At 41.8% G+C, this 13198-nt stretch overlaps 1 protein-coding gene across 6 annotated transcripts in view; it reads right to left on the reverse strand.

The window, feature by feature from the left end:
* Positions 1-206: 206 nt before the first annotated feature.
* Positions 207-13198, reverse strand: part of ANK3 (ankyrin 3) — a 331375-nt gene continuing 318383 nt past the window's right edge. For 5 of the 6 annotated variants that reach the window (XM_066600799.1, XM_066600801.1, XM_066600798.1 and 2 more), the window contains 6 exons: positions 11230-11563; positions 9125-9253; positions 6132-6215; positions 5945-6016; positions 3584-3665; positions 207-1608 (listed from right to left, as the gene is read on the reverse strand). In XM_066600799.1, the coding sequence (XP_066456896.1) occupies positions 3600-3665; positions 5945-6016; positions 6132-6215; positions 9125-9253; positions 11230-11563 (685 nt within the window). In that variant the 3' untranslated portion in view covers positions 207-1608; positions 3584-3599. The remainder of the gene's footprint in view (positions 1609-3583; positions 3666-5944; positions 6017-6131; positions 6216-9124; positions 9254-11229; positions 11564-13198) is intronic. The other variant, XM_066600797.1, reaches the window with a different exon arrangement.

Here is a 13198-nt window from a genome sequence, read left to right on the forward strand (position 1 = left end):
GAGGGGCGGAGAGGGGGCGGGAGCTCAGTTCCTGCTCCTGGCTCTTCCATCCCCCCCCCCCGCAGATGAGGACACCGTATATCGGCTCGGCGTGAAAACCCAGCCAATATACGTTCGTCTGAGTCCAGCCTAAAAAAAACAACAAAAAAAAACAAAAACACACAATTCCAAAAACATTTCTAATCTACATAAATAATAACCCGGGACAGTTTTAAACACAATTTATTTTTGTTTTAAATAATCAACTAGCTCATCCAGTGTTTGATTTCATACATTGTTATTAGAGCTATTATCAATGAATGCTGTCTCCATATGAATATAATCAACAAATGAAAAGATTTCACCAAAAAACCCAAAAAATAAAAATGCCCTTTTAAAACACAGCAGCATTAACAACCTAATATTACACTGCTAGAATGAATACAGATGATTGGCTTTTACTGAAAAAGAGTCTACATCTTTATAGCCAGTACACAATACAGTAAGGACTTTACATCGTGCTGCCTGCCTAAGATCTAATTGTTCCTTTTCAGTTTCTTTTTGTGCTTTGCTTAAGCACAACTTCATCTCGAAAAAACCTGAAGCCATTACCCCCCACCCCTTGAAAAAAAAGCAATACAGTGAGTGCCTGTAACTACGCACTACCGTACAATATATTAGTTTTCTTCTTAAAGTTCATGAGAGGTTGGCAACAGCAATACGATTAAATAAAGGGCCCGTGTGGATAGCTCGGATGTTCGGTTGTGTTCTAGTGTAGCTTTTTTGCAAAAAAGTCGAACCAAGGCTAAATCAACGTAAAGTGAGTGATACATGCACCAAAAATATTACTTCATCTGAAGAAAAAAATGATTCGGGATAGCAGAAGTCCCTGTTTTCTTGTGTATCGTTACAGTTTTGCAGCAGAATTAAAGAAATTTTTGTGTAAAATCTGCTTGGCTTTTGTTTTCTTTTTATTTTTTTTTTCATATACAAACAATTGAATTGATAATATACAAGATTTCGTGAAGACGCACCCAAGTATATACCCCGTCGGTGAAGTATTGTCAGACACCTAGCAGGTTATATGGATATGTGAGTGATCTTCGGTTGGTAAGTAGTTACCCGGTGGTGCATTATTAACATCAATTGTAGTCTTGTTAGAGTTTTATACAAGTGTCACTTATTTACAGCAAATCCGTTGATGATTTATAAAAGAAAATCCAGAGCGTTTCAGACCCAAGTTTTTTAGGGTACATGTAAAATAAGGCGAACTGTTTGCTTTATTTAGTGATTATTTGTGTCTTTCACAAGTCCATCCAAAGTCATCGTCTATCGGCGGTGTTCCGTTTGCCGGGAAAATCCGGACGCTTGAAGAGATGGCATTCACAGCATGGTATTTAATATGTACACTGCATTGTAAACTACACACTCCTTGACCCCATCCGAATGAAGGTGATATCCCATGCTCTGTATAATTGGCTCATGCTAAAATAAAGGTTTCTTGCATAAAAAAAACCCATGCGGTTAATGTGTGGAAGCGGCAAACACACACTTTTTTGTTTGTTTTTCAGTGTTCTCCACTAATTATATATGTTTTTTTCTTTTCAATACTGGCAGTAACCATTCAACCTGTAGAAAACGAGACAAGAAAGAGTTTTATGGTCATCCATTCTATTCGGGAAAGCGATGCTGGATGCATTTTTCAAACGGTTACAGTTAGAGATGAGCGAGTATACTCGTTAAGGCACATTACTCGAGCGAGTAGTGCCTTAGCCGAGTATCCTCCCGCTCGTTTCTAAAGATTCGGGGGGTGGGGAGCGGCGGGGAGGAACGGAGGGGAGATCTTTCTCTCCCCCACTCCCCCCCGCTCACCGCTGCAACTCACCTGTCACCTGCGCCGGCAGCCGAATCTTTACAGATGAGCGGGGAGATACTCGGCTAAGGCACTACTCGCTCATCTCTAGTTACAGTACAGAATTTTGATAGCACCATTGATGATGGGTTTGTCGAAGTTTAAGTATTTTTGATTGCAGGCAGACTGCAGTATTTCGGCAATAAAAAAATACCAAAAAGCACAACAGAACTGCCCAAATTAATGCTAGTGTGAAGAAAGCCTAATTAGCCCTTGGAAAATTACTTGTGTACTTGTAGCAAAAGGGACTCAACTAAGAATGAGTAGTCCAGTACTATGGGAGTGTCACCACCATACCGAAGGGGAGATTACTACAACACAATAAACCTCATTTATCCAAACACGCTAACTTATTACTATGGGAGATCCCTGAAAAGGTTTATTCTCCTATGGGACTCCAATACCCAGTCCCACACATAGGAGGTTTATGGAGTGTCATTTGTATAATCTAGCTGCGATTTGCTGGCTGCTTTGCCTGCACCCATGCCAAGCATTTACAAACAGCCTGAAATCACTTTGCTGTTCTTTCAGCTGTAATTCTTGCTGCTGATATCTCCTAGAGAATCGACAGACAGTGGACTAACAGGGAAGGTGACCTTGTTGCTCAGAGTCATAGCTATAAATAAATGGGCAGTTTTCAGTTTTTCAGAGCAGTTTAAGAAATTGTGCTGGACAATTTTGATAAATGAGGCTTAAAAGGGGAAATCCATCTAAAAATGCCATGCTGGCCAATGGTTACTTTTAGAATGAAGAGCTACTGCCTCCATTTTCTTACCTGATCTTATGTTGAGCATAGCTGGGTGGTTTGGTTGCCAATGGCACAAGGCTGTGTTCAGTATGCTAATGTCCTATTTAGATGGGCTAACAGTTGTCTAAACGACCACAGGAGCGCTAAAATCACTGCTAAGGTCGTTGGTGCTCGTGCTGAGTGTTTAGACAGACTGTTCACCACTGGATCGCTGACTTCTTGCTCAATGCTTCACATTCTATGTGAAGCATTGAGCGTGGAGCGTTTACGCTCAGTGAGAAGCCAGCAATCCAGCAATGTTTTTCATCCTGACTGAAAGTCAGCAGAAATGAGAAGTGAATGAATAGTAAACGATTTATTGTACAAGTACATGGGATGATTATCGCTTAATTGTGTTCATTCAAACAAATTTTGAGCAATGATCATCCTGTGTAAATGGCCCTTTACGCACAACATTTGCCGTGTGTCATTTGGTTGCCTTTGCAATTGTACCTACATTGTGCAAGTGCATCCTTCCACCCTCCTCCTCCTCATCTCCCTGAACTTCCGGATGTCTGGTTCATTTGTCCATTTATATTGACTGTTGGCTTTTTTCTTACTGCTTGCAGTGCCATTACACATCTTGTGATTGCTTGCTTCTGCACTGCAGCCACAGTAAGGAGCACCTGCATACATTTATTTTACTTTGCTTTGGATATGCTTTCTAGCGGTATTTTTTGCATTATGTTGGGTTCATACAGTAATATGGTGTTTAGCAATGAACATTTAACCAAGGCTTTTAACTTTGGGCCAACACTGAGAACATCAAGCATATAATTTGAGCTCTGGTGCTCCTGCAGGGTCACAGCTTCCAGCCCTGCCTATTCTGTAATATTGCATCGTCATATCTACAATGATTCAAAATCATTGAGTCCTTCAGAAAAAATCTTACAAACACAACTGACCTGAATCGCTATGGTATTAAGAATACGTTTTCTTCTCAATGTGCCTGACTTCCTTCTTGGTCTTCACTTTATGGCCGTCATTCTAGAGAATAAATGAATGAGGATTGTTATAGATCATTCCAATGAAGTGATTTACTTCAATTCCTTACATTTTGTTCAAATCTGAAAATCAAGTATTAATACCAACATATTTATACTGTAGTTCCACCCAATACCTATGGGCAGGAGATCAAATATCAATGACCTAAATCAGTGACTGTAGAGGGCGCGCCCCACTCAGTGGGCTGTCCAGAGCTTTTCTGAAGGGGTCAAAGTCAACCCTGAATGAGAAGCCTTGTAACACTTCAAATGTAGCAAAGTCGACTCTTAACAGCCTAACTTTCTGTGCCGCAATTTATTTACCCTTTCAATAACTTTTTAACAGTTTTTTGTTAAGATAATGGCTTTTCACTGGCTTGCACTAAGAACTCGTCAGAGCAAGTTATCACAGTCAAGTTAAATTTTGCTACATCTGTATAGCTGTATTTTGGTGGAATTCGATTTTATACTTTGAACTGTTAGTAGAACTAAAGCAAATGCAATTCTGACACAAAGTATTAATGCAGCAAAACGTAAGACAACCAACTTCATTCAATAAGTTAAGTGTGTTACATTGCCTAAAACTTGAATATGAACCAAGTATTACCCAAAAGTTGCCTAAATATTATCACAGACAAATTCCACACAAAACTCCATCATGGAACATATACACAAGTTAACTGGGAATACTTACCTAATGGCCCTGCTGCAACCTACCACTGCATGCATAGGTCATCTCCTGGAACTAGCTGGAGTCTGGAGCATTTCTAGATTTCTATAGACCTATATTATTCCATATTTAATACTTTATAGGTGCATTCAAATGTTAAACTTAATGTATGACATAGGTTATAGTGTAGTTATTAGAGGGCTCTTGTGCAGGTAGAGTTTGGTGGTCTTGCTCTCATCTGCTAATTAATGGGAATGAGGGACCTATTAGTGCAGTACTTGCATGCAGTGTAGTAGGCTGAAGAAAACACTGATTTTTGTCTTGGTGGTAGGAGTCCGTCTCATTGGCTATAGAGGGTCTTTGTGCAGTTACAAATATATGTCTGCTTTTGAAAGTAGGTGAACTTATATTTGCACAAGACCACAGTGTTATTATAAGGACTGTATAAAGGGCCATTACCAGCATAGACGTAACTCCTTCTGTACTCAGCAGTTATAAGAGAGATCATTGGTTCTGTAGGAGTAGTTCTGTATATCTGCAGGATGTCTGCACTACACAAATGGGTTTATGGTAACAAATCCAAAAACCCACAAAAGAGTATATATTCACACTTGGTGATTTTAAGGCTTCTCCTGCTGTGATTATTGCAAAATTGCAGCAATTTTGGAAAAAAACGTTATTTTTTATAAAACTATAGTGGCTTTTGGCCAGGATTGTGCGATAATTGTGACAAAATTAAAGAAATCCTTCAGTCCTTAGAAAAGTTCTGTCCTGGGACCAGGGAGATATATTACCTCCTGTTGTTCTTCTTTACCAAAGTCCCTCTAATCCGCCAGTTTGGGATCCTTCATTCAGCTTTCCAAGGTGGTCATTGCAATTTTCTAGCTACCTAATACATACTGTGCACTGCTTTTTGATTGGCCAACACTGATCACATGATCAGTGTTGGTCAATGAAAGAGTAAGTATTGGTAGTTTAACCCAAGTCAGGATTAGGTAGTCTGAAGATTGCATTGACCATCTTGGATGCCTGAAAACAGTACCTGGTATCAGTGAATCAGAAGGCCACCAGCACAGAAGATCAACAGCAATTAATAGACCTGTCCCCTCTGGCACCAGGACAAAATTCTGTCCCAAAACCAGAGAATCACTTTAAAGACCTCTGACAGCACCTTTAATGAGCATAAACTATTTTATGGTGAGGGAACAGGAAGTCTGGGAGGTAAGTTTTATACTGATCCGGTACGCATCCCTACGAACCTGGCGCTCAGAGTGACTCCTTTTGAGATGGTTCTGTGCGCCTGCTCTCCCATAGAGATGAACAGGAGAGTGCGCATACAGAGCCATTTGAAAAGACTCTGTTAGTGAGAGTGCACCAAGTTTGTGCGGACATAATGTGGGAACGAGAGACCGGACGAGTATAAAATATACCCCTTCGGATTCCCCGTTCCCTCAGCTTTGAGCACCATAGCGTAATTTATGGTGTTCAAAAGACCCTTTATGTCACATGTAAATACACAATATTATGTACAAACCAAACTGGTTGCTCATCCTAAAACATCAAACCCAGCACACGGCAAGGCACACGTATCAGCACAGCAAACAATTACTTGCCCCAACCGTTACAGTTTCACCATCTTTTTTCTCTTGTGAAACCACAACCCGTCTCACGACTTTTCGTGTCACCTACGAGAAGCGGGAACATTGACTTTGCACGGTGTTGAAAATTCAAAAACTCACACCATAAAAAGTCGAATATGGGAATTCTTCCCAAACTAGGACATAGAGAAAAAAAAATTACTTTTCTGGTGATAATGTTGCCTTCTTCATCTGTGTATTGTTCTTCAGTAACAGATTCACCGGGAATGTTTTTAACTTCCTCCCCCTAGAGAGTGTCAGATTATTACATCAATCACACATCAATCTTAATTTCTAAACGCAGCACGCCAAGCATGCAAGGTAGGAGGAGAACAAAACAAGCCTTTGGGAACCATGCGACGAGTGGGCGAAACTGGTGTTAAGGAACGTTTAATGAAAACAAACACATTATTACATTTCATCTACGGCTAATTCAAGCGTCCTCCGCTCTACAAGGCATTCATAGCAGATCTGTTACAGCAATTGTCAGGCGATTTGCCTATTGTGGTGAATGGGGGGGGGGGTCACATAATAATGTTCAATAAGTGATTAGTAGACATTTATAAGTGATGTTGGGATATCAGGCTGGATGAGCAGTTCTCTTCTCATTACAATATTCCTGCTGATCAGCGTGAAGCTGTAATTAACAGCTTCTCCAATTTGATCATAACTTTTAGATATCCAATCAGCAACCCTCAGGTCAATGGTGATTGGTCAAAATAACTTACACTCCAGAAACGGCACCACTCTCCATACTTAAGGTTGTTTAAAATTGATGGCTTATTCTTAGCATGGGTTATCAATATGAGAACACTAGGGTATAACACTAAAGGGCTACAGCATTCCTGGCAGTGCAGTGTCCCCTTTGTTGTCTACACTGGCCCATAATGCACCATGCCATATATTTAGTAGAGCCCTTGCGTGGTATTGCAGCTTTGTTAAAAGGGGTTATCCAGAGAGAGAAAAACGTACCCGATCCAGTCCCAATGCAGTGGATAATGTCAATAACTAGGGGTGCTTTAAGAAGTATCATTCAAAGAGCGAAAGTGAACAATAATCACTTGGTCAAAGCGTGATCCAACAACTGAACAAAAATCGTTCGCTGTTCGTTCGTCATTCATTTTATGCGGGCAGAAAAATCATCATTGGGCCGATCACTGATCGTTTGGTGTAAGCAGTAGAGATGAGCGAGCGTACTCATTAAGGGAAATTACTCGGGCGAGTATCCCCATTTTCTAATACCTGCCTGCTTGCCTGAAAAGATTCGGGGGCCAGCGGGGGTGAGCGGTGAGTTGCGGGAGTGAGCAGGGGGAGCAGAGGGGAGGGGGGGGGGGGGGGGGGGGGAGAAGATCTCCCCCCCCCCCCGCCCCATTCTCTCCCGCCGCCCCCAAATCTTTTTGGGTAAGCGGACATGTACTTGAAAATGGGGATACTCGCTTGAGTAGTTTCCCTTAACGAGTACGCTCGTTCATCTCTAGTAAGCAGCTCTTATTTAGTCCCTCTCATTCACTTATACAGCAAATGTATAGGACTGAACGATTTTTGTTTGAATGAGCCAACAATGTATCAGCCTATATAAATAGGCTACACAAGAGCAAGCGAGCCAACTGGTGACGTCACTTGCTTGTTCATATGAGAATCGCTTTGTCTAAAAGGACCCTAAGCCAATCTCTTTCTCTGCCATGGCCAACACAGAGACAGAGTAGTGGGCCGTGCCAGACTGGATTGGGTAAGTTTTTCTCTTTTTGGATAACTCTTTTAAGGATAGGTCCTCAAGTTTAAAGAAGCCTATAATGAAAGGAGAAAAAAAATAAGGTTTGCTTTGCTTCCTGAAAAAGCAGCACTCTTGTCCATGGGCTGTGCCTGGTATTGCAGCTGAGTACTAAATAGGACCAAGCTTCTATACCAGATGTAGTCCATGGGACAAGCGTGTTGTGGTGTCTGGAAACAAAATTAACTTTTTCCCAATTTTTGAGAATTCTTTACTGTGGAACATGATGCCATTTAGCAAGTATATGCCATCGCTTCCTGGTCTACAACATACTTGTGGTTTACAGACGCCTGTGCATGGTAACAGTCACAGGCATCTTCTAAATGTACGTCCTAAATTTTTCATGGTGTACAGTATCCATTAAGCGGATGTCATTACAGCCTATGGATGGATGATGGGTGCCACCTTTAGTCATCTGCTACAACCTCTGTTTAAAATATATGTCGGGAGTTTTCCAGGCAAGTATGTTAGACAGAGGCCAAAAATACAATCTGAACGTAACCCAAAACTGTACATTTTACAAACTGTTTACACTACAGTCATGAGCAATTAATATTTCCGCCATTGGAATAAACAATGTTCAATGTTGTGTTAGCCCATTTGGTTTCTAAGTTGTGATAGATTTTCGTCCTTCACTCCACAGAGCATCCTACCGCCACACAAACATGCACAGAAGTGAAGGTTCAGATGCTGATAGATCTGGTTTCTGCTATCCATGCTCAAAAAGGAGAAACCACCTATAAACCAAACCGAAGCGGAGGAATGAAGGCAGAAGGAAGCAGCTCTTTGTATCGCAGAGAGAGATCACTGGTTGGAAGCCTTCTTGTAGGTCCTAAGCAGAGCAACTTAATAAGGAATCCAAAGGGCAAGAATGATTGTCTCACCAATTTCGGAAGTAGTCTAATCATTTCCTATCCCAAAACGGATGTGTTCACTCATTGCCCATGATTCCTGAAAGTCGTAAAGCACCACATTCTGCTCCATGCCAAAGTTACAAGTTCCAACATATGCCAGATACTATGTTCAACGGCACGGCTCCTATTATACTCTGTATGTTCTTATTATGTATGTACCATTGGAATGGGATGAACTCTATGTGTAGGATATATTTCACGATGACTAAAGTCAATAGAAAATGTTTTTTGATAACCGATTGATAAATCATCTGTAATACAATGGAGCAGAAAAGAAAATAAAAAAAGTTTAAAGCCTGCATATATCAGGGAGCCTGGCCAGGGATGTATGCATTACAAAGCCTTAGTTGGTCAGGGTCTACATTGTTACAACATGCTTGTAAAGAAATCTGAAAACAGCAAAAAAATCCAAGCTATCAGAGCCAAAAACTCATGCTGGAGCCAGTGCCAGGGGCCATCTGCACTCGATACCTTGTAGATCAGCCGTCGACGAGTGATTTTGGTAGTGATTCTTCGTTTCTCATCTGAGCTTGACTCACTGTCACATTCACTGTCACTAGAATCCTGATAAATGCATTTTAGGCAAGTTTTACCAGAAAACTTAAAAGGAAAAGAAATATTTTTATCTACGAAGCCCAAACAAAATGACATTTGAGTCTTCGAGTGACATCGTTGTCTTTAGTGGTTAGTAGTTGTGAATGCAGTGTGTGTGACCGCTTCTCAAGAAAAACGTGAAAAGCATCTAAGCCAGCACCCATTAATTCTTCTTCACTCCGTCAAGATTTGTCTCCACACTGGACCTCGTTCGTAGTGATAATGGGCATTGTTCAGCTTGTACTAGCTGACTGCACATTACAATAGTTAACAGCTGGTGCATTACGTTTCTGTATCTCCCTGCACATTTCATACAAGCAGCGAATGGGGACATATATATGTGTTGCATTTGTTTGTACTGCAGTGCTACCAGAGCAGGCAGCAACATTGGCTCCATTACAGTGCCAGCCATAGAGCCCCATACAGAGCCGACCTTCAAGAGTGCACCTATAGCAGTCAGCATGGTAGAACAGGTGAAGAGGAAGGAAGACGTCTCGGACCACAGCCTGGGGGTGCAAAATGTACTGTCTAGGCCTTATGTACTACAGGCTAAGAAATTAGGTTTTTAACCCCTTACTGCTGCAGCCATTTATGCTATTACTACTGGGTGTGCCATATTATTATTGGGGCTAATATAGGGGACGCTACTACTACTGGAGCTACTATTGGGGTCACCATTGTTACTGAGGCCACTGTGGGGGACACTATTACTAATGTGGCCAATATAAGGGACACTTACTACTGGGGCCAGTATAATAGGGAATGGCATTACTACTGGGGCTCATTTAGGGGGTCACTATTACTACTGGAGCCACCAGTATAGGGGATCATTATTACTACATGGGGCAGATTTTCTGCAGAATTTACAGTGGCTGACCACACCCTCCGTACTGCTTTGGGGCTCTACTAGAATCTTTTCCTTCAAAAAGGGCTCCATGGCTGAAAAAGTTTGGGAACCACTGCTCTGGAGAGTCTAATCATGAGGCACTGTAATCTGATGTAAGAAACTGTAACTTTAGGAGCTGAGCTGAGAGTTGTGACCGTTAACAAGCTGGCGAGTAGTTCCCATACCAACATGAACAATTCAGAATGCAAATTTGCACTGTTATACAATGATCCCTCAAGTTACAACGGCCTCAGGATACAGTATTTTGAATATACAGTGTCTTTTTCTCGGCTACTGTGATTTGGAACCAATAATTTGGATTACAATGTCACAGACAGTCCAGATCTGCAGCACGTGTAGAGTTCTGGAAAATCCAACCAATCAGCTTGGGCATTTCATTGGTAAACTGCTTGTATTACTGAAGTACATTCATTGGCTGGCTGTCTAGTAGCTCCTCTCTGTAGTATAAAACAGTACTACAGGTGCTATTTACGTGTGCCAAAATGAGCATTAACTTTGTACACCAGGTGAGGGCAGCACCATGTTACATTTCTGGTATGTGTATGTACTGTACAGGAGAAGCTCCTGTTCTCTGCATAGAAAGTGATTTACAGCTTCCAGCAATATATATGCTGTATATGTACATAATATATATGTAAGGACTTGCTTTACAAGTATTAGTTATCTGCTTACTTTTCTTTATTCTTTATTTTCTATTACTTTTGGGTGACATTTTGGGACTTTGGAACCAGTTACCAGTTTTCTATAGACTGTGGGTTTCAACGTACAGTTAATTTTGTATGCTGAGGGACGACTGTATACACCTCGGGAATAGTATAAAAAGTGAAGGGTTTACAAAGTTATTCAACTTTTTCTGTAGGTTGCCATACTGCTATGTATCTAACCTAGCGGTGTACATATGCTTGGGTTAAAAGGTAAGTCATGAGCGCAGTTCTCAATCTGTTGTCATAAACAAGTCTACATTGCAACACTTTTTTAGGTATCCATGTTTGCAATATTTTGTCACTTGTGCATTCGGTCAGACACAAAGTTTACCAGCACTCACTAGCTATACAACAACAACATTGAACTGTACCTTCTCGGACGATGTTCCTTCTTCTGCATGGGCTGAAGGCTTGGATTTTCCTTCTTCCAAGCCAGTCCGTTTTGCACTAATAGGCAATGAGCTCTTATGCTCTACTGTTATTGACTTGCTTGTTATCTCTGATGACTTCTGATGTCCCGTTGATGGTGTTGTCTGTTCCACTTTGCCATGGAGTGTTTTTGGTTTCTGTTTTTCGTTCAGTTTCACAGGTTCTCTCTCTGGACCACTGGAAGTCGTCTTACCTTCTGTTACGGACTCAGAAGGACTAACATTAGATCCAAGTCTTCCTACTTCTCCCTTGAGATATGAGGTAATTGACTCATGGCTACAAAATTGTAAACAAAGTAAATAAGATTTACTACGCCATACTGCGACAGAAACGTCATTGCATGTAGTTTAATACGTATGAACGGTGACACCTTGTATTAGAATGACTATTTGACGAGAGTGAGGGGAATGGAATTCACAGACAAGATTTTTAATTGGGATTCTTTTTTTAAAGGGGTTTTTACATTCAAAATATTTATTCCCTACTCACAGAATAGGTGGTTGCTTGGGGACCAATTGCTGGGAAGCCCAGCGATCACAAGATTGTCACACTCTAATGCCCCAAGCGAATTTTAATAGCGGTGCACACGATCACCGAGGCTCCATTTACTTTTATGGGATACGCAGAAATCAATGTACTTAACAATCTCCCTCCATCCCAAAGTAGTCAAAGGAGTGGTGGTCATATGGTGTATTTAAATGTGCCATCTCGGGATCTTTGGAGACCCCAAGGATCTGTCTCCCAGCAATCAGACGACTCCTATGCTGTAGATAGAGGATAAATGTATTTAATGGGAAAACCCCTTTATGTACAAATGTTGTAGCATTACAAGGTTGTAAACTGTCTTCTCATTTACCAACCATCATTTATATTATTTTTTGATTGATTGCTACTTGATCAAGTACTATCAACGTTTAACAGAAGTTTGTACATTTAGTTAATTTTTGCGTTAGAAGGGTATGCCAGGCATAGGTAATTAGATTGAGAACCTCAGTCTACCATCTCTCCACTAGCAGGGCCACTTTCAAGTTGCCATTTCCTGTACCTTTCATAGGACTGAATGGAGTGTCATCGCACACACTTGAACAACTCCCACACAAAATCCTGTCAATATGGATGTCCTGATTGGAAGGGGCCACTGTTCTAGCAACTGCCCAGTTCCCAACAGTTGAATCATCTCTCCTATCTCATTATATGCGTTATACATCGAATACGCACAGATAGGTGATAAATGTTCAAGATTACAATAACCCTTCAACATTGTACTTAAAAATCATTGAAGAATATGTAGAAATTAAGCTTTAGGCTAGCTTCACAAAAGGTGGTCATGCCCCAACTTGCACAAACCCAGTAAGTGCCCCTCAGTATTAGTGTATCTTGACGCCACTGGAAGCTAGAGGTTTGACAGGAGGAATGCCCTTGTCACACCCCTAGCTCTCAATTGGTGCAAGAATACAAGGTCCTGGAAGGTTCTAGAATGCATTGTTGTCAGCCACCACTGCCGCCGTTGGCTGTCACTGACTGTTCCCCGCTTCTGTGGCCTCCCTGAGACCACGAGTGACTGTCCCCCCTGCGCTGTAAGGGCCCCCTGCTGTCGTCCTCCTACTCTTACTGCGGTACTCGGCACGCGGCGACTGGAGCAGCGCTCCAATAGACTGCCGGCTTCGACTGGTGCCTTCGACGGCACAGCTTCAGCCACCCCAGCGCCGCTCACCATGTCCTGCCCCAATGCAGGCAACCGCCGCTTACCATGTGCTCCCCGCAATGCAGGCAACCGCCACTCACCATGTCCTCCACCGCCGCTCACCATCACGCTTCTCTCACTGTGCTTCAGAAGCCGCAGGAATTCTAGCAGCGCATTGATGTGCCGAACGCCATCTGTGCTGCCCTGCATGAGGAGCCGCACCGCCG

Source organism: Eleutherodactylus coqui, chromosome 4 (genome assembly GCF_035609145.1).
Source record: "Eleutherodactylus coqui strain aEleCoq1 chromosome 4, aEleCoq1.hap1, whole genome shotgun sequence".
Classification (NCBI taxonomy): Eukaryota; Metazoa; Chordata; class Amphibia; order Anura; family Eleutherodactylidae; genus Eleutherodactylus; species Eleutherodactylus coqui.